At 40.3% G+C, this 25,748-nt stretch overlaps 1 protein-coding gene across 9 annotated transcripts in view; it reads right to left on the bottom strand.

The window, feature by feature from the left end:
* tanc2b (tetratricopeptide repeat, ankyrin repeat and coiled-coil containing 2b) overlaps nt 1-25,748 on the bottom strand; it is a 136,682-nt gene that overhangs the window by 84,726 nt on the left and 26,208 nt on the right. For 6 of the 9 annotated variants that reach the window (XM_034861428.1, XM_034861431.1, XM_034861430.1 and 3 more), the window contains exon 3: nt 16,011-16,115. In XM_034861428.1, coding sequence (XP_034717319.1) covers nt 16,011-16,077 — 67 coding nt within the window. In that variant the 5' untranslated portion in view covers nt 16,078-16,115. Of the gene's footprint in view, nt 1-1,409; nt 1,673-16,010; nt 16,116-25,748 lie in introns of those variants that run through there. The other 3 variants (XM_034861426.1, XM_034861427.1, XM_034861432.1) reach the window with 2 other exon arrangements.

Below are 25,748 nucleotides of genomic sequence, written 5' to 3'. Positions count from 1 at the left end.
AGGAGGCCTCGGGGAAGACCCAGTACTAGGTGGAGGGACGATATCTCCAACCTGGCCAGGGAACGCCCCGGGATCCCCCAATTGGAGCTGGTTAATGTGGCTCGAGAAAGGGAGGTTTGGGGTCCCCTGCTGGAACTGCTGCCCCCGTGACCTCTATCCAAGCGGAAGACGATGGATGGATGTTCGAGGATATCTCTGCAGGGTTCCCTGCAGCACTTAAACTTCAAGGAAAATGAGTCTCACAGGTAAGGTGTTTAAATCCTCAGCAGTAAAACAACAGGTTTAATAAGCTGACACAATTAGTTGATTACCTGAAATTAAATGGCAAGTACTTTGATATGTCATTAATGCTTTTAAAGAGATTTTCAAGCAAATGTTCAAGATTTGCTGTGTTTCTATGTCTGATATGATAGTGAATTGAATATTTTTGGGTTTTGGCTCAGAAAAAACAACAAATTTGGTTCCTTTGCTACTATTTTGTTTGTTTATGTACTTTTTTTTCTATTTTGGTGCTATTGTTGTTGTTTCCTTTTCTTTGAACCTTATTTGGTTGTGCAATTTTGTTTGGGCTTCAGTAAATTGGGATGTGGCACTTGTTACTATTTTCTGATATTTTAAATGATTTCTCGATTAATTCAGAAAATAATCAACAGATCCAAAATAAAACTAATCTAAACATTCCTGTCTTCCTGTGTTGGAATTGATAACAGTAGTTAATGTGATTTTATCTTATTCTTTTACCTGCAAATGCTCTTTGATAGTCATACTGCTTGATTTTGTCTTATTATTAGCTGCTGTGTTCCATGTGTTACCGAATGAGAGATAGAAATGTGGAGTTTTGTGGAGACCAATCAGCAACAGCGAGCAGGGATATAAACTTTCTCACACTCACACACACACACACACACACACACACACACACACACACACACACACACACACACACACACACACACACACACACACAAGGCTTAAGGTGTGGCACTATTGCCGCCAAGACACTGATTGCTGTGCGAGCCCACTACCTGGGTCAAGGTGACACCAAGCACAGCAGCCACATCAGAGTAAGCACACCAGTCGGAGACAGGTCTTGACACATGGTGCTGACACAGTGAAAAAAAACAGACACTTAACACTGCTCTTCAATCAAATACCTGAACCCTCCACCTTTAAAAAATACACATTGAGACGCCTACACAGGGCAAGAGCTGCTCAGACTTGCACTGTGAAACGAGCAAAATCCAGAGAAACAATTAACAGCTTAATAAATTGTGGTTCTTTCCAAAGACAGTTTACACCACTCACCACATTCACAACTGAGATTCCCACATCTACATCTATGCATTCCTTCCATCCATCCATCCATTCATCCACCCATCCAGCCTCCCGCCCCAATTCATCTGGTTTACCTTTGTCAGTCGAGCACCTCGTCTGCCCAGGCAATAAAAATCCTGCACCATAGTAAGGGAGATCCTAAACAAAAGGAGGCAATTGAAGGGACACAGAGAGGGGAAAAAACACGGGGGAAAAGCCAGAAAAAGGAGGACAAAAGATAGAGAGGGAGAGAAAGAGGTAAAGAATGACCCAGACAGGCAGAGAGCTCTCCACAATGTGAGCAGAGAGAGAGGGCTAGCACCAGGTGTCAGTACGCACACACTTACTGAGCCGCGCAGGAACACACACACACACACACACACACACACACACACACACACCGGCAACTCGCTCTCTTCCTCCTCCTCCACCGCCTCCTCTCACTCTCTGGCAGCAATAACTCTCATCCTCCCTCTCTCTTCTTTCAGCGAGTGCAGAATACCTTAACTCTTTCAAAGCCAGGGATCTCTCCAAGAACGTTTCTTTCTACTTCCAATTGTGCTAATAAGACTGACCGATTAATATAAAAAAACAATTTCAAAATAGCAAAATAGGCAATTATGAAGTTGCTTCAACCAATTTTTCCGGCCACTTTGTTGCAGCAGATACAAACTGTACACACAAAATGTATATTTTATATTTTAGTGGAACGTGTAAACAAAGAGTTGCCAATTTATACATCTAGCAGATGTGGAGAAACATTAGCAATCATGTAAGTCAGCTTCTTTTAGCTCTGTTTTTGGTCTCCACCAACTCCTAAGAACCATATATGTCTCTTTAGCTGCTAAATACTCTTGATTTGCTTCACATAGTCTGTGAAGCAAACGTTAATGCTAACTCAAGCTTCTGAAAGTGCAGAGCCGTCAACTGCATCACTGGCAGAAGTGACTTAACACCAGTATTGTTATAAACAAAATTGGCCATTTGTGTAGCTGTTCTCTATTACTTTTTACGAGCCGAGTTTACTAAGAATTGACTAATTATTCTAGCAGATTTGAATCACGTACAAACAAGACCAATTTGGGATCTTGTTTGGCATAAATATATCTTGTTTCATGCTAGGTTGAGCACAAATACAGGCCCAGGGTTTTATTTATAGGAAATAATTGCAATTTAAATTGCAGTGTTGATTCGATAAAGGTATTTTTCTCAAATTATTCAGCTGGAACTTTTCCATAACTTGTAGTACAAAAAAGAAGTGAAGAGAAGCCTCTTCACTTTATTCTATTTTAGCTACAGTACAGAAGAGGCTGCTTGAAGTCGACATGAACTTCGATATGAATACAGACTACATCGATATAGGCGACGTCTTTCAAGCTCCAATATCACAGAGAAATAACACACCAGGGGGCTCGAAGCCCTTCAGGCAAATTAAGCTGAGACATTCCTCTGTGAGGATTTGTGAAATTGGCTTGTGTGCTGGGACACAGAAAGGGGGCTTCTGGGTAACAGTAGCTCATGGAGGTTTGCAGAAATGCTCATACACCTCCAAAATCTTAATATCATGTCAAGTATAGCTGCTGTCCTGTGCATCAGAGAGGGAAGGATGTCCCTTAGGACTGGAACTGGGCCAGCTTAAAGTCTACCAAAACGCCTGATATTAGGAATAAAGAAATTATTGTACCATTGTGTACAAGAGTTTTGTTTATTTAGTTGCCTAATTTAATTTTACATCCAGATTAATTTTCAGGGCCTAATTAATGGTTTTCATTCCTGAGATTAGTTTCTTGTTCAAAGCAGTTCAGCAAATGCAGTGTTCCTCCTGAGTACATGTGGTAACTTTAAATTAACCAACTGCCACTTCGCTCGTTTGAACGCCAGAATGTATTTCAAACTTAATGGCTTAAAGACAACTCAAGACATTTCAAGCAGAGAAAGGGGAGGTAACCTTAGCCTTTATGACCTCATGAGGAGCAAGATTGGCCCATCTGCGCTTTAATTTTCTCAAAGGCAGAGCAGGATACCCAGGGCTTGGTTTACAACTATCACCAGTTCTAGCCACTGTGGGACCACAGGCAGGCTGGGGGAACGCACATAAACCCCAAACAACAAAAATCTCATAAAGTGACATTTTCATGCCATGGGTCTTTTGAGCAAAATGTTGTGTTTTTAATCTTCTATGATGGTAAGTTGAATATCTTTAAGGTTTTAAACAAAACAAGACATTTAAAGACCTTGCCATGGACATTTTGACTATTTATTTTTTTAAACCTCTTTTCAAATTAAAAAAACAACAGATTAATTGATAAGAAAAGTAGTCCGGAATTTAACAGCCAGCAATAAACATTAAAAATAAATAAGACTTAGTGTTTCTGTGTAACCATGATTTTAATAAATTCAGATTTTCACTCAGGTTTTATGTTCCGAAACATCCAAATGTTGTGTCCTGCTCCAATAAGACACACAGAAACAAGTCCAGCACTCATTTAAAACGCAGCAAATACATGCATGGAGGCTCTCACCATTCACAATTTCGAGGCGGATTGCTTTCCATGGCCATAAAAAACTGCCCACATTGTCCCTTCTCCCTTGCCACCTAAGAAAAGACACCATATCTAGGTCACAGCACCAACCGCTAAATATCAGTCACGCCTCAGCCCACATCCCTTTAATCAAGCTGTCATCATTAACATAGAGAGTTGACACAGATCCAGTCTACAGTCAATCATCAGATGGAGGGATGCAACAAACGCCCTCGCATTACGATTAAGAACTTCTTGCTTTGAGACCATAAGGAAATTTACTAAAAGGAAATGACGAGAAAGAGGGAAAGGCCATAGAGGGATAGCAGGAAAGTGAGCAGAGCAAGAGGTAAGGGATGGGACACATTGAGACGGAATGAACCGGAGTAAGACGTACCACTATTGACGTTGTGATCATAGAGCGGAGGAGAGGTTAGACCAACGCTTCTTTACCAACGCATCATGCTGCCCACTCCCTACTGCTAGACTTGGAAGGCACACTTCCCTTTTTACAAAAGAGCTGCATTTGAGAATAAAAACCACCGGCGAGGTCAGTGTCAGTGGGATATTTGTAACCCCGCTGTGGGCAATCTGAGGGCTGACGGAACAAGTCTTACATGTACTGTACTGATTTTAGACATGCATCAGGGCTTTCATAAAGATTTATGATGGCAATCAAAACCAGAACTGCTGAATACAGAAGGCAGACTCGACAAACTCAGACACGACTCACTCCATCTTTCACACTTTAGAGTGCACTTAAAACAAGCATAAGAGAATGTGCTTCAATGTGATTATTGCGGCTATTGTTATACAATAGAAACAATGTGCAGCTGAGTACCATTGGCTTCAGTGAGTACCAGCTACTGCAGCAAGGATGGCACTTGACATATAGTTTTATTTTTATTTTTTCACAAACTGTACAACATCCTTGAAGCTGTCTTCAAATGACTGCATGGACTGTATAAATACAGGTGACAAATGAAAGAAAGAAACAATATAAATAGGCCTTTTTCACAAAAGACATTTTGTCTTGTCATAGTAGGACAAGCATGGTCACGTTAATGATAGCTCGGTTCCCAATCAGCCACAAGAGTGTGACGGCATGCACAATACCAGGAAGCAACAAAATGGGATTCAGCCGTCATTCATTTTATAATCTACACCTGGTCTTTTCCTACATGTCAAAATGTCTCCTGTGAAAGAGGTTTACGCGTGCATGGACACACAACTGAATGTCTTGATGAAAATGATATGATTTATGCTACGGCCTTCACATCTCCACTGTACTGAACACCTTCTATTTGTCACCCATCTCTACTGACATGAAGTGTGAAGAGTGTTAAGATTATTACATCAGGCTGATAGCGATACCTGGGCTTTGGGTATTGGCTTAGTATCTATCCGATACCAGTTAATTAATACGCTGTAAGTAAGTAAGTAAGTAAAGTTTATTTATAAAGCGCTTTTGTCAGATAAAAATCACAAAGTGCTGTACAAAAGAGCAACTAAAAACAAAACAAACAGTATAAAATGTATATAAATATATAAAATTAAAATGACACTAGCAAAAACCCATCAACCAAAAGCCTTCTTAAACAGACATGTTAAGCTGTGTGCTCCAATGTGTGGAAGTGACTGGGATTCTCTTTGAATAGATCGGCCCCATCATGACAGATATCCGATCCAGCTATACGAGTCAGTGGAGGCCCAAAATCAGTATCCGATCTGTACATCCCTAATCATTTTTTATGGTTATTTGTTTTTCATACATTTTAAATTCAACAAGCAACTTGTTGTAGTTTAGCAGAACACTAAAAGCAGCAGAACGGAGTACACTTTAATATCTATTCAATTATTGCAAGTATTTTCCTCATATCGTGCAGCCCTATTTAACAACATGACATTGTTTGCTGACTCTCAGAAAGGATGGTAGAAGAGGTTTCAGGCCGTCATACTCTTGAGCCTGAAGGACTCAAAGGAGGTAATTCACTCCACGAGACAGAAAAGTGCCACTGCTGACACAGGTCGTCTCTCAGGCCTCCAGCCCCTCGACAGTCAGGCTGAATTGTCTTTGACCTTCAGCACACTTTCGTTTTGCTACAGCTTTGTTACCATGGCGACCCGGAGACAAGGCCACAGGTGCCTGCTGATGAGGTTGGCAGCTTTCCGAGGCCGTGTCCCCCACCTGGTCGACACCGGTTATATTGTCTGTGACCTGAGGCGCGGAGCAACTTCTCACTTTCTTTGTTATTTTGGGAGGAGGCTGAAGAGGCCACAAGTAAGGGAAGTGATGAGGTCTTTCAACTGACGACCCCCCCATGAAACTTTCACAGACCAACTCCACACTGTGTCGTCTGACAGAGGTTCTCAGGGGTCTTTACTCGGGTTCCAGGGTGTCACCAGCACCATTTTCCATCCATAAGTAACACATTTGGTCAGGGTTGTCACACACATTCTGTAATAAAACATCTAAATCAAAAATCCTATCAGGGGCACCCAGATAGCTCAGTGGGTAGAGCGAGTGCCCATATACAAAGGTTTGCTCCTCGACGCAGCGGGCCCGGGGTTCGAATCCAGGCTGCGGCCCTTTTTTCACTTCTTCGGCTGTCCTCTCTGACTAATAAAACCCCGAAAAAATAACTTAAAAAAAAAAAATCCTATCAGGCTTGGGTCTGGGACAAGGCCTAATTTGTGTGTTTAGGAGTCCTTGGCATAGAAAAGTTTGGGAAACACTGGTCTAAAAATACACAAGACCAACGGAAGCAAACTTTATTTCTGAAGCTCTGATGAGGAAAACAGAATATACTTGTGCATATATCAACATAACAACTTTGCTCTGGCAGTTCCTGGTGCTGAACAATGCTCATTCACCACTGCATAAAGACCCCTCATAAATAAATGACACGTTGCAGCGAAGCTCAAAGAGGTTGTAGACATCAGGCTGTTGTCCTTAGTAACCAAAGGTCAAAGCTCCTCTCGACAGCTGTGCGCCATATTTATTCACTGATTCATGGTCTGTTTTGCATCTTAGGTTCACATTTGAAGGGAATTGAGACATAGAGACTTCTAATGCACAGAGGGAGATACAAAAAAGGAGTTTATAGATGAATTAACAAACTATAACAGATTAATAATAACAAACCTTATCTGAATACAAATAAGTAGAGCTGTAATGATAGGCCGATTGACAGATTATATGCAAATATTTTTTTTATTTGATTTGAGTTTGATTTGACTGTTTTATGTCATTGTAAATTATTAGTTTTCTGCAGTGTTGGTAGTACAAAAGGCATGTGAAGTTCCCATCAAGGGCTCTGGGAAATGTTATGGGTATGTTTGTACAATGTTCATACCTTTTGTATACAATTCATCCCAAAAAATGATTAATGAATAATGAAATAATATAATAATAAAAACTAGTAAGTTGTAAATTGTAAGCCAAAAATACAGCAGCCATCATTTCCGATAATGTCAAAATAAAAGTCACAATCTCATTGTCTTTGGCGGCACCCACGGCGATAAGCAGTGACCGCAGGTGTTTTTAGATCTCATATCCCAGAGATCCAAACAGTGTCGCCTGTGACATCTGTCAGTTGCTAGTTGAAGAGCTTGTTGCGTTAGCTCCGCCCACCCTCTCTATTAGACCAACCACCGGTGGGTGATGGAAAACGCATCACTAATTGTGGCCACTTGGGATTTTTCCCGGGAATGTCACCACCGGCACCCAGTTTGCAAAACATGCAAATGTGATGGCTTTCATCAGTGGGCCATAGGCTCAACGACCATTGTGTTACCTAATCCAATCTATAAGATCTAAATGATCTATACATATTTTTCGGGTTTAACATCTTGTTATCTGTGGTGAACGGCGCACATGAAGGGCTAAATATGATATTCCTCTGCAGGAGTTCCTGCATGTTATCAAAACATGGTGAAATCCCTTCATTCATTTCTTTTCTCCCTGGGTTCATTAATACAGGAAGGAAGAGCAGTAGGGGCCAATCTGTCGCTCTGTGGAGCACAGCCAGAATCAGCTCACGTTAAGCTGCTGCTGCTCCTTCTGTAGCCTCTTACATCTATCTGATAGGTGGGATGATTAATTTGTCATTGATGTTCTTGGGATATTCCACAACTTGCTTTGCATTTAAGGAGTGGCACCATATATGTAAATGTGCAACATCTGCACATCCACACATGTCCTTCCATTGCTTTTATCAGATTTTACAACACACTGACTACAGAACGATGAACACCGTTCATCAAAACATAACCAAAAACTGATTATTTTCTGTTTTGGTGCAAGTGCAATCTGGATACATTTGTTGATTTTTAGTCCACATCCATATAGTCCACAATAATACATTTTCCAAACGCAAGTGACCTAAAAGGTAATTTAACCACTTGATAGATGTTTTTCAAAAGATAGCAATTTTGGTTTTAAATTAACTGAAATACGCCATGCATTTGTTTTTAAAACAGTTTAAATCATACTGGAAATGCACATTTATATTTTCAAGCTTACACATTTTGGAATAGCGGCATGTAAAAGAGCAGCATAATAATGGCAGTTAATGTGTTAACTGTGTTAATGCTCCATTTATTATGCATGAAACATGGTGTGAGTGGCAGACAAACCATAGAATTATTCAAATCTAAAGTCATGAAAACAAGGCAATAATAGAAAATGTCACCACCACAATTCAAACAGTCCCCATTAGGAAAAAGTGATAGCATATTTATCATTTCACATGTAATATTTGACAGTCACAAATTTTGAAAATATCAGAGTACAAAATGGAAGCTTAACCCTGTGACATGTGAAGTAAACTAATGAACTGAAGGGATACTCTGCCGATTTCAATCCAGCTCAGTGTGATCTTTGTGTTGTCAGTGTGTTTAGATGAACGCTATGTGGCTTCTCTCGCCAATGGAAAAAATGAACTAAGGCATAATATAGGTCAAAATGTACAAGGTATCTTAATTGTATAGTAGGTAGTTTCTGCCGCCCCCATGAGGAATTATAAATAATGACAACAAAACTGTCGGCGAATCAACATGATACAAGCCTTCTGTGACCACGCACCCCCACCCTGCCCCTCCCCCACGCAGTTGCTTGTTAAAAAAGGAGAACACAGAGGATTAACAAAAACATGGACTCTTCAGAAGAGGTAATTATCTTCTTTTAAGACTCTTGTAAGACTTTTTTTTGTTGGGCTTTTCCGCCTTCAATGGACAGGACAGCTAGGTGAGAAAAGGAAAAGACGTGCAGGAAATTGTCACAGGTCGGACTCGAAACCTAGGCCTCTGCGTTGAGGCATAAACCTCTGCACCTGCTGCACCAAACTGAGCCAACTCAGCCACACAGAGGTAATATCTTCACTTGATTTTCTGCGCGCGAAAGTCGCCGGATGACACTATTTTCTAAACATAGCCATACTGAAATGTACATAGTGAGTTTTGTGGAGCTGAAAGTTTTAATTAGCTTTGCAGCAACTCACTTGGCAATGGCTTGTATGTAACGGGCGTCCATTAATATCAAAGAGTTACGCACTAAAGCTTTAAGGTTACATTTGTGAAAAAATACTTATCAGATGATTGAATTGTGTGGGCTTATCTGCAGTTTAAAACAATAATCCCAATCAAGCTGCATCATGCCTGTGTTGTGTCACTCCTCGTGCCTTAGAGCTCAAAGCATGTTTGCTGATCTGATGATCTTTAATTAGATTTCACCATGACTGTGGAAAATGAGCCATCAATTGCTGTGAGTGCTGTGATTAGGGAGAGCGATTTTGATTCCTGTCAAGCACCTGCTGCCTTTCAGATTGACTGGAACATTCAACGTCTGACAGAAGGGAGGAAACGTGGACGAAAATAAAAAGGGGTTTGTGGCGGGGTTTGCTGACATTTTTTGGAAAGGGGCCTTTTTTGTTAGATTTTTGTATAAGAAGTAGAGCCGGGGCGATATTACCGGTCGATATGAGGCATTTCCCGATATATCAGTATCGGCATTTATAGTGGCCTATTTTTTAAATATTCATTCATCACAATCATTTATAATAACAAATAAATTATTCTGATAAATGAATATTTAAAAAATAAAAATGGACTCTCATCCATGTTATGAGCGTTGGTGTTGCGTAGTTTGTCCACCAGAGGGCGCTCTACAGCGGCGCTGTTGGCAACGCTGATTTTTTTATTGTTAATGTGTTTTTGTTCAAAGGACTTTAAGTTTCACGTCTTAAGTTTGTATTTTTATACATTTTATTTATCAGATCTGTATTATACTGTATGTTGATGTTCCTCTGTTCTGTTATGACAATAAAACTAATTGTTAACATGGTATTTTAGTGAGAACTCATAAATAACTACAAATAACTAATGTAAGGGAAATTGGTTTGTAAACCGATTTTGGATTTGTTTTTATATAATCGTCAATATTTTGGCATATCGGATTTTTTAATAACCAAATATTGGTATCGGCCTTAGAAATCCTTTATCGGTCGGCCTCTAGTATGAAGTTAGTACATTCATTCTTTCAGGAATTTTACTTTTAAAAAAGAAATTGCAAACAAACAGCTAGCGTCGTTGTCCACTGTCCCTGTATGATTTTAGCATAATTTCAAAAGAACTTCAATTAATCTAAACGCAAACTTCTTGATCTGTATTTGTGATGTATAGCCTTTCTTAATACAAGAAGTTACCAGGGTAACATGCACGTGTGTTATGACACGAGTGCGATGACTTGCCCTGGGGACTCATAAGGCAAGGCAGCTTTATTTGTATAGCACATTTCAGCAACAGGGCAATTCAAACTGCATTACATTAAAAAAAACTAAAACAGATAAAACACAAGAATAAAAGTTACAGTGCGGTATAAGAAATTAAACATTAAAGAAATGAAATCAACATCCCAAAGAAAGGTCTTCAGCCTTGATTTAAAAGAGCTCAGAATTGCAGCAAACCTGCAGTTTTCCGGGAGGTGGTTCCAGATATGAGGAGCGTAAAAACTGAACGCTGCATCCCCCTGTTTAGTTCTTACTCTGGAGACAGAAAGCAGACCTGTCCCAGATGACCTGAGAGGTCTGGGTGGTTAATAGTGTAGCAGATCCGAAATGTATTTTTGGCCCTAAACCGTTTAGTGATTTATAAACTAGTAAACATATTTTGATATCAATTCTTTTAGGCACAGGAAGCGAGTGTAAAGACTTCAGAACTGGTGTGATGTGATACACACACTCTGTTTTTGTCCTTTTTCTGTCAGTTTGTCACTATTCATTATACACCAGATCCATTTGCAGTACCAATTATTAACTCTCATAATAAGTTGTTTCACATTTTGTGAACACCAGAGAAGATATCTAAACATAAGGTACAGTAAAATGCACATAACTTGCTGTCAAGTCTCTTTTAAGGTGAATAAAATAGAAGCTGAATCTCATTATTTAATCCAAATGAATTTCAACTCCTGGTATGAGCACATGTGAATGTGTGTAAGATACATCTTGTCTGCTCAGCTGCAACACTCATCTCTCTGAGTGCATATTAGTCATGCAACAGCTCCCTGTCCAGACGCCCTAACCTCGCAACCCCATTTCTCTTTTTACCAATCAGCCAATGTCATAAACTGTAATTGCAGTGTCAGGCTGTTGATTTTGTTTCAAGTCTAGATCCACTGATGGGAGAAAGAGATGGCAGTCAAAATTTCCCCTAAAACACGACAACAATGAAACATTTGCCTCCACGCTCCTCCATTTTTTGAGCTAGAAAGTCTGAAGCACAATATAATATCTAAGACTCATAAGACCATGAGGGGACATTTTCCTTCCTCAAATCACATTTGGGATTTTCAGCCGGGTGTGCTTACATGAGACTGCTGCAGGCAACAGCAGGCTGTCACAGAAAGCCTTAAATGCCTACACTGGATGAAGTGTGTCTTGACGAACGAAAAGGCATGGAGCGTATCTGATATCTAAACTGCTGACGCTACAACTGAGAGACAATTGTCCTTTTTGTTGAAACTGCCTGTCACACTCAGAGCAGGTGTGAAAATATACATGATCTCAAGTGAACACTCACTTCAGATCTTAAAATGCTCCTGTTTAATGGCAGAGTCGTTGGAGTGAGAGAAATGGCTGCAAGTTCCAGGCTGACTCAACTATTAGGGAAAGTGTCTGAGGACAAAAGAGGCTACACAGTGTCATTTCCCCAAGATAAATAAAACATGAAGGCGCGGTAAAGTGCACATTTCTCTGAAATTTGATTACCCCACGTGGGTTCATGTAGCAATGACGATGCAATATTACCAGAAACTGTCCAATTTATCAGCTGTCAGTCCAGATGACTTAATGCTTTCAGCTCTTGATTTGTTCGTTCAAAAGTTGGTGTGTGAACAACTGAAATGCAACAATGGAGCTTGTTTTTCCTTGGTTTATTAACAAATTAAACGAAACTACAGGTGAAAAGAAATGTGTCTGACTCAAAGGACTAAAACAGTGAAGCGGTTTCTTAATAGGCTATTCTATTTTCCTATTATATCTTTATAAAAAGCAGTCTAAAGACAAAACAGGCTAGACCAGAGAGATAACAGCATGTTCTCTGAGTGTGTCACGATAGATTTATACAATTCAGCATCATCGCAATCACAGATTCAAATCTGTGCTATGCAATTTAAAAAATGGCATTCACCAGCTTAGTAACTTGGAGCTCACACAATGTCTTCAGTGCATATCAAAGGACAGCTGGCTCATCTGCTTTCGTCCGATTAGAGGATATATTCCCCTTCAGAGCTCTGGCATTCCCGAAGACAGAAGCTCACTTGAAACTGCATCAAACACAGAGGATGCTCATCTTATCTTACCATCTTACACTTCTGAACTAAAGACCAATCTCAGCAGCCAGTGCATCCACACATCAGGTTTGTGTTGAGCCAAGTACATCTCCCACAGCAGCAGGAATGGGATGTAGCTTTCTAACGCTCCCTGTCTGTCATAAGCTGATAAGTCAGTGTTGCTAAAACCAATCCTCCAGATGTCCTTGGACAGCAGCTAAGAGAAGAGAAAACATTTGTCTGTGTATACACATGTATTTCTAGGTCTTATAACTAATAAGTGTACATTATGTCTTTAAAAAAAAAAGGTTAGGAGTGCCTGTGTGTGTGTGTCTATTCGAGCATGTACATGTACTACATGCTGTAGCAAACTGCAGGGTACAGATGTTTCAGCGGAGCAGCCAGACTGTAAGAAGAGCACTCGTCTGCTGGGAGAAGCGCATTCCCTGCAAAGTGACAGCAACAGATATCTAAACACTGGAGGGTACTCCAGTCATGCGCTACTGCTTGGTCTCCTCTCCACTTCACACGTAAATACACAAACACACTGAAGGCAGAGATGTTAAGATGTTAAGCCATGTAGCCTTGCAGTGAAGGGCATCAAAAATAAGTAAATTAATCAACAGAAGCAATGTGTGTGTGATTTTAAATTTCCGCCAAAAGAAGAAAGAAAGAGTTAACTGACAATTATGATATGTAGTTACTGTAATAGCTTCAAACGCTTTAGAGCAGCAAGTTTAATTCAGCAAGCAGCTGATACATAACAGCAGCATTGTAGATGACATGTGCTCCATGACAACGGAAAGGAGTATTAAATCATGTAAGACCGATAACAACCAGGAAGTCAAATTTCAAATCAAATGAAGCCTGGCCTCCTGAAGTCAAGAGAGAATGTTTTATATAACGCCCAAAATTGAATATTGGATTCCACAGGTGAATATGTGCAGCGTATCACCTGCCTGATGGTGTGGTCTTCCACCATGTGTCATACCACACCGTTAGGATCTCAGAAGCGTAGCATCTAGCCTGACCCAGGCCCAGATTGTGTTGCTTTGGTCGTTTTTTTCTGGATGTGTGTGCTTGTAAAATAAAAGTAAGTGTTGTAGTGAGGCGATATACACTAGCGATCAAATGTTTGGGGTCACTTAGAAATTTCCATTGCACTCCATTGTAGACAGAATCCCAGCTGAGATCAGCTGCATTGTTTTTTGTAACCAGGGCAGCAGTTTTCAGATTACATTATTTGCTTATATAACTGCAAAAGGGTTCTCCAATGTTTTCTCAGTTATTTTTTAAAAATGATATCAGATTAGCAAACAGAATGTGTCTTTGGAACATTGGATGAATGGTTGCTGATAATGGGCAATGTAGATATGGCATTAAAGATCAGCCACCCACTCAGATCAGCTGGTATTCTGTCTATAAGTGGTATGGAAATTTGTAAGTGACCCCAGACTTTTGACTGGTAGTGTACAATCGGGAGTCTACTCTACACTACATTTCATAAACACATCGTCTGAAGTCAAGAAAGGTGATGGTGACATAATATCCTGTGGGATATTTCAAGTCTTACAAAATTAACTCATCTGTGCAAACAGAGTGGGTGGCTGGACCAAAGCCATCAGAAGGCACATTTTAATACCATAATAAAGACCCTATTCTGGGGAGACAGGTAAGAGAGTGAAGGGTGTTGCCTTGGCAATAACCCAAAAATGTACTGGATTCCAATAAGAGAGACTGCACTGTTACAAAATGAACACTGCTAGCTCCCCCAAGTGTTGCTTTTGGCTGCGATTATCTACCACATCAAAGGCCCTGTTGCTCTAAGTGAGAGCTTTAGAAGTGACAGTAGTGCATGTGTAGGAACAAAAGGTTTCATGTGGTTTTACCAAGGACCTTAGAGTCACATGGGTTCTGCATTTCTAATACTTATTTCCTCAGACTGTGGGGGGAAAAGGGATGTAGAGTTAGGACTGTGTGAACCACACAGAGAAATTAAAAAGGGTTTGATTGAGTTGAAGTTTCTGCACTGTTTATTAAATTAAAAGACGTTTAAGGACACACTCAAAACTCAAACCGATCATACTGGTCAAAAGGATGATGGAAAAGCAGTGGGGACGACAAGGCCTACAATTATTTGCTAATTTACTAAGTGCAGGATTTTAACATTTTATTGATCATTTTCAGCTGTATATAACAATATTTTCCAGTAATGAAATCAATTAATTGACGTGATCTGGACTCAAATAATCAACAGAAAATGGATGGAGGGATTAAACAATTGAAAAACAAGTTTTAGGTGGGTTAAGATGATTTTTTTTTTACTAAAGTCAACCCATTATGAGTCAATAAGCAGTAGTGACAGTACATGAGTGATGGTGCTGACTGAAAACGGTACTCTTAGCTTATAGAAGTACGACGTTGCCAGACGGGCTGCAATTACGTACGGAAAATTAAAACGTTACCGTTACTACAGCAGGCAAGCAAATATATTCAACACCTTTGTAAATAAAATTAAAGACTTTAAAATACCTTCTGAGGCCTGTTTAAGACTTCAGATACCCTATGCATTAGGCCAGACACCTCTACCCTAAGATGCATGATAGAACCATGTTAAAACGCTACAAAATCAAAAATGTATGGCTTAACCCTGAAAACCGGAGGTTCGTCCAAAGTGGTTCTCTGCTGCGAGGATTTTATTGTGAAACCACTGCAGGACTGTTGAGTTCGCTTTGCAAGTAGATTCCCACTGTGCCTTTATTACAGCTTTGATGGCCCAGCAAAGGAAAACAATCATTAAACAGTTGGGTTTCTACATGTTAGATGAAAGTAAAGGAAAAGACACAAACCTCCATCGTACAAACAGCAGTGAAACCTAACTAGCAGGTGCTACAAAACTACTGAATGTGATGAGGAGAGTTGGGTTGAGCTGGTCGTGTTATGGTCGTGTTATGTCCGTGCTACCCAAGCAAGGCTAGACTACACAGTCAGTAAAGAAACTGCTGTGAATGTACAACGGATAATCTTCACAGTACAGCATGACCGAAGCATATTTGAAGCGCCAGTGGAAAAGTGGTGTTAGGTTCTCACAGCAGGAGGTAAAGCTATTCAACAGCAGAACTGACAAGCAACTGATTCCAGGTCTATTTTAAGCATACAACAGGTTTTAAGGGGTCCTTAGCAGTCATAGATTACCATTTAAGAACCAAAATACATTTCAGCTCCGGAGCTGCGTGTCGCTGCTTCCTAAAATACACCAACAGAAGTAGTGATGAACACCTTCTGTGTGCCGACAGGCAGATGTTTATGCATTGTTTGTATCAGGCATCAGAAGACCGACTCACCGCTGCTGCGACTCTTGCGGTTGGCCTTCCCTCCCGTCAGCAACATCTTCAAGCTGTTCCTAAACATGACTGCAGCAGATGCCTTGGACTACACTACAGAAAAATCTGTTGGGGAAAGAAAAGACAATAAACATGAGTATTTGACCAACTGTCTGCGATGAGATCTAACCAACATTGTTAACAATCACACTTTCCACGCCAACTACAAACAAAAGACCTCCAACATAAAGGATGCATCTGTGATTGGCAGCTCACATGACTGATAGATTCCATTCCAGTTAGATGCATAGTAACTAACATTTGTGATTAATTACTGCATAAGATTACAACAATTAGCAGTATAGCTCTGTAGCGCAACACAGCAGGCTATCTTTTGCTGTTGTTTATTTCTTTATCCTTGACTTGTAGTTGATAGCAGTGTGGGAAAAACATTGTGTCTGGAAAATCTATTGCTTGTTGCTGGAATTCCTTTTTTTTCCTGGACATCTATGGCGTCAGGTCAGGCATCAGGTTCACCAACAAATCCTGCTCAAGGACAATTTGACACAGTTGATGTTTGGCAGTATAGAGGCTTCAAACAAGATTCTCTAGTTAAAATAATAGATTAGCTAGATAGATAGATAGATAGATAGATAGATAGATAGATAGATAGATAGATAGATAGATAGATTATTAAAGAAATTTATAGAAATAAAGTAAATTCCCTTTCAATTGCCAATATTACAGAGGGTGATAAATCATAGTTTAGAAATCACAAACAACAGAGGGAATGGATGCGGGTGTGATCCTAATATGGCCCTGGCAAAACAGAGAAATGATTTGTGGACAAATATCAAATGACATTAGGTGCTTGGAAAGGTTGTTTTACTTCATGGCAGTGGTATTCGATGTGGGAGATAAGGACATGATTCTTAGGGACAAGCGGAGGGTGTTTTTGCGATGATGGGAGAGATGTGAAGCAGCCAAACCTCTAAATGATGTGACCCTATCCCTAACATTACAGCACAGAGAGTGGAGCTACAATGGCAACAGATCAGAACACCTTAAACCATAACATTGTCTACATTGCCTGCAGCTTGTTCTATCCCACTAATTCCTAATTCCTTCTCTCCTTCTCCCCCCCCACACACACACACACACACACACACGTGCAGGCAATCATATCTCTGCTGTGAGTGGTCTAAAGCATGGCAGCAGATGTTCTCCATTAGGTGGGAGTGACTCAGCAAAGCCCCACAGACAAGCTCCAGCTGAGGAGCCGGCTTTGGACCCAAACAATTACAATAAAAAAAACCTTAAAAGAGCAGGAGGACATGTAAAAGCTCTCCAAAAGCCTTCCTCCCCTCCCCCAACCCTGCTTAACTAATGTTTTTCACAATCCCCCCTGACCTTGAAAGGGGGTCTAGAAGGCTTCCAGGATCAAAATACTATAGACGCTGGGAGGGAAAACACAAGGGAAATGGAAATGACAATGACATGAGGCACAGAACACATGATATTAGTCAGGTGGGATTAAACCGAGCCATACTAGGGCTGCAACCAATGATATATTTTTTTATCATTAGTTGTTTGGTCTATAAAATGTCAGAAAATGTGAAAGATGTTCAGTGTTTTCCATAGCCCAAGATGAAGTAATCAAATGTCTGGTTTTTGTCCACAATTATCTCTCCTAAATGTAAGCCCAAATGGACCAATGGTATCTCCAGACTACATTAATAGGGAGGGGCTCAAAACACTTGACTGTAATCTAGGTGGAGATTATTCTAAATTGCGATATTTATTTTCAAATTGCAGACCTGGACAACATTTTTTTTAAACATGTTTTATCGGGCTGTGCATCTGGCTGGATCTCAACAGGATTTCAGTCCTGGCAGTTGCGATTTGGACTTTAGCTAAGTGGGACGAAAAAGAAAAAGAACTGAAAAAGAGAAGACAATTCCAACAACAACAGCAGCTGAAAATTGAGGGGGAGCTACTGTAATGTAGCTTCCAAATACTGTAAGACCAGACCTAGCCTCAGATCACTTCAGATGCCTTTTTGGAGATGCCTCCAGCTATATTTGTTTTAAAGGAAGCTTAGTAGTAACCATTTTCCATTCTGATTCATTCTAAACATGCAAGTATTCTTTTTGTTGTGTAGTAAGACCAAGAGCAGAAATAACTCACTGGTCACTGTGTTTGATTAGGTTAAAGGAGTCATAAATAATTCCTGTGAGAGGACTATAAAAACATCATAGACGTTGTCACACTAGAAAACACATTCTTTTACACTAGTCTTTCTGTCACTAGGATGTGAAGAGGCTGCTTTGATCATCTTCCACTATGATGCAACACATGGGATAAAACAAGCAACTGTCCCAGCCAGATGCTCATTTATCAGTCTCGTATTGTGAAGTCTAATCACGGCATTCCTCTTCTAACCACAAAATATGATGAAATAACTATTTTAGGACAATTGCTGTACTACTGTTGATTTATATCCAATTTAACAACCTTTAACAAATAAGATAAATATATTTCTTAGGTATCAACAGCAGCGACAGAGGATCCTGGCATCTGATATAATTGTGTCACTAATGTTACATTTGACAGCAGGTATTATTCCTCTCCCTAGTCAATAACAGGGCCAGTAAACGTACCCATCAAGGCCAATGCAAATTAAGGTTATGGCACTTTTAGTGTTTTATCTTTTGATGTATGCTGTTCCGTTTGTATCACAGGGGCGAATAATTCCTCAGCTAAAAAAACAAACAATTCTCAACTGATTTAGAGGGATCACAGACAATATATATCAATACTTTGACCTCATTTGCCAAGCAGTGGAGTGTCAGCCAGCCATTGTGATAGCTTACCCTAAATAAAAAATGAGCCCTGATGTGAATCAGTGGGTCTCCGAGGAAAGGCTGACATTTGTCTCAGTAACTTTCGGCTCAGATCCCGATGCAGCTATTCTCTGGTGAAGTAGAGAGAACTCATAGAGTATCTTACAGGGCTGTCTATTACAAACGTCTCATCTGCATCTGATATGATTGTCTTGGAGAGGGAGTGAAGTGATGCTCCAGGCAAATATGCCCAAAACATATGAAACTGAAATGTTGTCATAATTATGTGTGCTAAATTACATGTGCCACAAAGGGCAGAACATTTCAAGTTATATGGTCATAGAACAACAAAACAAAATATCATCCTGCAAATGCAAAAGGTAAATTTCAACCTGTATTCCCATGTTATGGCAAAGTGTTTTTCATGTCTCTAAAGTACAATGTCCCATGTGTGAGATTGTTCTTGAAGCAGAGACGCCCCCAATCTCTCTTCTTGTGCCTTGATTGGAGAGGATGCAATTTCATCACTCAAGCTCTATATTCTCAGCCAAGTTGCCACTGTGTCTCTAGATCTGTCCATTTTCAATAAGCGTTAAAACAACTGTATACATTGGACTTTTGTTTTACTGTGAAACTGATGCACTGGCTTAACTATCTGGAGACTGGGCCAGGTTTGAGACTTCTATTAGCTGCTTGTCCATTTTTCTAAAAATCCCCATAATATTTATTCTATTTTTGCATCACCTTTATAATTTTCTTGACCGTAAATGTCTATCTGTCTGACGTGCGATAAAGGTGTTAACGCTAAAGTCTACTTCCATTGGATTAGCTGGGTCCCCTCAGCTGTGGGAAAGCCAGCGTAATCGCAGCAATCATTACAACTGCTTTATGATACGGTGACACAAGTGATCCTCACATCTACCAGAGTGGTAGATGAAAAGCATTAGTCACATCATAAGCAGACGTGTAGTTCAAGGTGGAGTAGCAGTGATACATACCATGGATGGCTACATCGTGATGTGGGCTGACTGGAATGGTCCAATATTTATTATAATCACCAACCGACCTTTTTTATTTGGAGCCATTCTCACACTGGTTATTACCATCCACACAAAAATTAAGTGTATATCCCTTACTAATTTGTTCTCCAGCTTATATATGTATATAAAAAAAACAACAACAACACTCCAACAATGAGCAGTGCTTTGTCTCTGTCCCTCTGAAATCCTTTCATTGGTATGAATCATGTGCCTTCCTATGACAAGATGTAGACAGTGGTAAGAGGGTGTAAGGTGACAATGGGTCAGATCTTTTGGCATGCATGCACATCTCCAGAGATACAGCCACGGCTGTGCAGAGGCAGCTACGCAACTCACCGCAACTTCACCTCAGCATAAAATATGAGCAGCTCATTATGTCTGGCTAGCGTACAGGCCAGAAGGCATTCTGTGATTATAATACTAAATCGTGATCTTAAAAAGTCATGACTCAGTAGGTGCATATTGTAGCTGCATGTCAGCTCTCCGTAGAATTGCTGAAAGAACTAGGGAGGAAATACAGAGAACTTTACAGTCGAGTACGATTAATCTGTTCCCATATGTAAAGCAATGACCTCGCCAGGCAAGGCTAAATACAGTAAATAGGGAGAGATATTCCTGTCTGTTTGCTATAAGAGGCCATCAATGTATGAAATATAAAGGACAGGATACTGAGTAAATAAGGACTCACACAGTACAGATTTTCCTGTCGCCACAGAGAGACGTGCACTAAGATGTATCCGTAAACAAGCAGTGTTTCATCTGAGGGTATAAGCATACACATCTCTCATTCCCACTCTTTCTGACCCTGTGTACCGGCCTTTGTGAAGGAAAGCCAAGAAGCAGCATGCTTTCCCAGATAATGTGCGTAAGCGGATGCAGCCCATCTCAGGCTCTTACACAGCTCGGGCATAATGCTGGCCCAGTGTGTTAAAAAACATTTAAAGGCACATTCCCCAGCCGTGCATGATGAGCCACTTTCATCTGCTCTAGTCACCCCCAAAGCAGCACATGTGTTTGTGGGAAGGAAAATTAATAAAAAAATTGGTTCATTTATAAGCTTTGCGAAGGCTGATACCTGTGTGAAAGGCTTTAAACTTGGCACGGTATTATTAACATTAGCCATTAAATATGTAGGTTTAGCTATAAGTGTTGCCTGAAGAATGGCTTCGCCATGGTATAATGTGGAGACTATTGTGGTGAATTACCTTGGGTCTCTTCATATCCTCCTGTAGAATGAATTAAACTTTTAATAACTGAGCCCCATCTAAATTTTTAAACATAAAAGAAATCCAGCTGGGAGCAGACGTGCCTCTCTGAATCTGAGCCTGGACTGAGAACCAGCCGTGACCCTCCATTAATTACAAAGCTTATTTACAATCAATAAAGTATCCTTTAATGGGGCCAGCAATGGCAAAAGCCAGTGTTGCAGGGTGTCCAATAGGATTTATCTCATGTTACTACCCCTGGCCTCCAGAATAAAAACTCATCTAAGAGGAAGCCCCACAGACACAACCATAGAATTAGAGAAGACATTTACCCATGGGGTGCTCTTACTGTGATTACCTATAACACAGAAGTTATAGCAGAGATAAAGGGAATTCAACAGAGCAATACTTCAGTGCCCAGCAATGAAATTGAAACTTTCAGCGAGGTGAATGATTAGGAAAATATTTGAGTAGAATCTAATTTCTTCTAAAAGATATGACTGGTAATTAGAAGTCACCCATGACAGATATACAGCTAAATATTACTGTTGCAATCAGCCCCAGCACGATGTAAGATCAACAGTTTGAGAACAACAAATGTACTTTGCCCTGAGGGACACACGTTTCTTAGAGCAATTATAGTTGAATCCGGCAGTCTGACTGGAAAACATGAAAGTCCGACCCTAATCGAATCAGAACAGTGCCATTGGAAGCATAGTTTGAGTTTGAGCATATTTATCTTGAAGCAGCAGCATAATTGAAGCTGAGTCATCCACAAACCATTGATTTCCTCACTTGTTTATGGTTGCTTTCAGGGTTCAGGGAGAAAGCGTGAGGTGAGGAAATAGTGGCAGATGGACTTGTTCATTAAATCAAAATCCTGCCGCAGAGGCTCAAAACACAGCAGAGAAAATATTCTCACTCAAAAAGGAAGAAATATAGGACTCAAGCTAAAGGCTTGTTCAGTTAGAGGCTCCGCCCTCATCTCGCCAGCAGTAGACACCCTGCAGCATCAGACAGGGATAAATCACATGCCCATCTCCAGTTTGAGGATGGCCAGGGGAGCAGAGTTCCATAAATCACACTGATTTCAATAAGGGGACGTGTCAGGGCCCAGCTCGCAAGAGCTGCACAGGGCGATGCAGAAACCACTTACGGTTGCTGGTAACAAAGTTTCACTCCTGACCCACGATAGATTATTTATAAATCTAGATTAATGTCGCTGCACTCATTCCCTTGCAGGGGAAGGTGGTGATATCTGTATCATGAGGCACCATGTATGGGTATGATCAGTCACAGATAAGACAGGTTTGGATCTCAGTTTGGCCAAGATTGCCGTCTAAAAGCTCTTAAGCTTTTTATTACTAGTTCTTCTACATAAGGTATGTTCAAATCACACTTTAGAGTGGTGTCACATGGCAAAGTATACCAGTTTATTGTTTCAAGAATGGGAATGTCATTCCAATCACATTTGTTTTCTTTGACATTTTGATATCAGCTATGAGAAAGACATCCATTATAAAATATGAAACATCTAACCCATTTTAAAGTGTTAGTTTTATAGCTTCAGTGTTTTGAAATGTGAGTCTCCTGGATAACTAAAATCATACTGTAGGTTTATGATATGACCATCAATTTTAATTATTTAAAACTGTTTCTGGCAAATCATGGCTCTAAAATACTACAATACCCATGAGGCTCAGGTGCCTTTGCTATGGAGAGGAAGATAGTCAGAGACGTAAATCAGAGTTGCGTTGAATTCAAAACAACTAGTCATGCCACAATTACTGAATTCCCAGAAAAATTGTCATAGAATTTAAAAATTACCAATTTAAACTACTGAATGTGTAATCCACAGTTTATAAGTGCCCCCCCACACCGTCAATTTCTCTCTCGTTATGTTTTTCTGTACACAGAATTTTGATTCAGCTAGCTAAGGATGTTTGCCCATCCTTCATCTACATCTACATCATTCAACATTGTCTGATCAGAAAATGGGACTTTGCAACTCTCTAGCAGTGAATACTGCTAAGATTGTGTGTACCGTGCCAAACTGAAAAACAGTTACCAATCTCCTCTCAACTGACACACAAGCTGTTATTTAGACCTGAGCACACGTGCAACCTCAAGCCTCAAGAGTGCTAATGAGCAAAGACGACATTTGGTATAGGTGTCAGGTTCCCAGTAGCACCTGAAAGCGACACATTCATATACAATAATTCCATTTTGTTGATGTAAGCTTGGCTAACACTGCTGATCTGACCTTAAGAAGTTACAGAACTAGGGCTGTGGGTCTCAGCAGGTTTGTCCTCCTTGTTAAGTCCAGACCACTTAGGTAAAGTTGGGCTTGATGTGTTTCTTCTCAACATGGCACACATCTAGCGAAGTGAATGATTATGTGCTCTGGTTGTGTCATCTCCCTGTGGGGAAACAGAAGTCATCCTACACAGGCCAACTGGCACACATTTTCATTATCAAATCTATGCCCAGTTTAAACCAGCTTAGACCTCTCTCTCCCTCTTGGTCGAATCCACTCAAAGGAAGTGACTGAAATAGCATGTCCACCTTTATCAGAGTCAAAGAGAGCCAAATGAAGGAGGACATAATTCATTGCCTTTATTTTCCTCTGTTTGTTTTAGTGGGTGTCTGGGCGGGACCTAATATTGGGATGAAATCCTGTGAGCCATGTAGGCAGGTGTAGAAAATTCCCCTAGCCAGTTTGAGGAGGGAAATAAATGCACAAAACCTATTTATTCTCTCAAAGCTGCATGACTACAGTTTTATAAAGTTCAGTTGTGTTTCTTCTTTGTAATCTATTAAATGGCAGACAGTGCAGATGTAGGCATTTGTCAGTGATGAATGCATTTTTTCCCCCCCGCAGACACCAAAATGACAACAGCAGCCAAGCTCTGATTTTAATATGTTGTGAATGTGCTACTTCAACGCGCCCTCGCTCTTGTTTGGTTGCTGCTGTGAACAATAACACAATGTTGTGTGGCTGAGCAGTAGTGAGTGTAAAACGTCTCTAAGCTTTGCCACAGAGCAAGTAGAAAGAGAAGGAATGAGCTGATCAGCAAATTCCTAATTGTGATGTTTAAGTTGGAACTGTTCTACTGATATAGCAATTCCCAGGTTAACAAATAAGGAAGCGTTCTTTAACCTTTACCATTTTAACCACAAGTTAAGCTAGATGATGATGTAAAAGTTAAACACTGTGTTAAATATTGCTCTTGCCCAGAGAGAAGGAGGGTTTAAAGACAGTTTAATCTCTGTGCTACTTTCCTCCACTCCCTTTCTTCATCCTCGTCATGTAGAAAACTCAGTGCTACACCTGCTGGCCATTTTGAAGTGCTGCAGCACCATCTGAATTGCCAGTCTGAGCAGAGAGGCCTGCAGTTGTATTAATAAAATGATAAATCTAAGCCTAATTTAAATAATAGCCTTTCATCTATATTACTGACATATGACACAGACATGCCCATCATCCAGCCAAATCAAATGTTGAATTTTGTTATGCATAAATCCTGGCTTCCATTTGTATGCCTCTAGCTCCCTCGATCCTGTTCAAACAAATAGACCAGAGCTCCGGGAAGAAGAATGGTTCAGTGTTTGACAGGCAGCTTAAAGGGGCAAATAGAGTCACGACATGAGGAGGGAAGGTCATTCTGCAGAAGGCCACTAACGGCAGGTAATCAACATCGGCAGAAGCGCACATTTGCATTGAGATGGAGGCATTTGAATATCAGCTGGTGGTCTGGGCAGGCGCTGAAATGAATTTCTTAGCATTAAATAGGCTGAGGTCCTATCCCCAAGTATCCGTTACTTCCCCAGGATTCACTCTTCTTGTTTACTGTGACATTTGATAGATGCAGTCTGAGATTTTATTTGCTTAATGGCGATCACTGAGACAACAGGGTTTTATGGTAAACAAACGATCTCTTTGAAATTAGGTTTAAAATGGAGCTACATAATCTTTAAAAACATATTCACCCATCATGTTATATTGTTTTAAAACACAAAATCCAAAGCGTCATTTGACACTGATACAAGAAAAGGTTGATTTGTGTTTGTGGTGACAACATTCAGCACTGAGGCTGGATTACCAACAGGGCAACAGATTCATTGCCCTAAAATCCAGTTTCTTGATTATTTCAGCTTTGTGCTTGTATTGTGCCTTACTTTATATGGGTTAGGGTTCCAAATTAGGGATGAAAAAAGGGACAACCAATCTCTTCATTTGAATCAAGGACAACAAAAAATGTTGACCAGCGTCAAATAAGCATCAAGCATGATTTAGTGTTGAAAAAGAATACAAAAACAGAAAGTCAAAGAAGTGTGAATCCCCCTCTAAATTTGAGTCTAAAATGGCTGTAATAACTTCTTAAAACATCCCCACACATCTTGTCCTGGCTCAGCTGTCACACTGATCCAGCGCCAGTCTGAAGCTGGTTTCACACAGAATTGTAAACTGCCACTCATTCCTTCTGCTCTGTCAGTTCTGCATGCCTCACACACTGTAACTTGTTTATCTAATCCCTCAGATGATACCCAAACTGAGTTGATTTGTCCACTTCAAAGGAAGCACTAAATAACCAGCTAACACAAGCTCCTGCTTGCTCTTTTTTCATGTTCATGTGTGCTTCCCAGTTCAGTTCATTGTCTTAAAATGCT

This window comes from Etheostoma cragini, chromosome 21, assembly GCF_013103735.1.
Source record: "Etheostoma cragini isolate CJK2018 chromosome 21, CSU_Ecrag_1.0, whole genome shotgun sequence".
In the NCBI taxonomy this organism is placed as follows: Eukaryota; Metazoa; Chordata; class Actinopteri; order Perciformes; family Percidae; genus Etheostoma; species Etheostoma cragini.
This window is presented reverse-complemented; position numbering and strand designations above follow the sequence as displayed.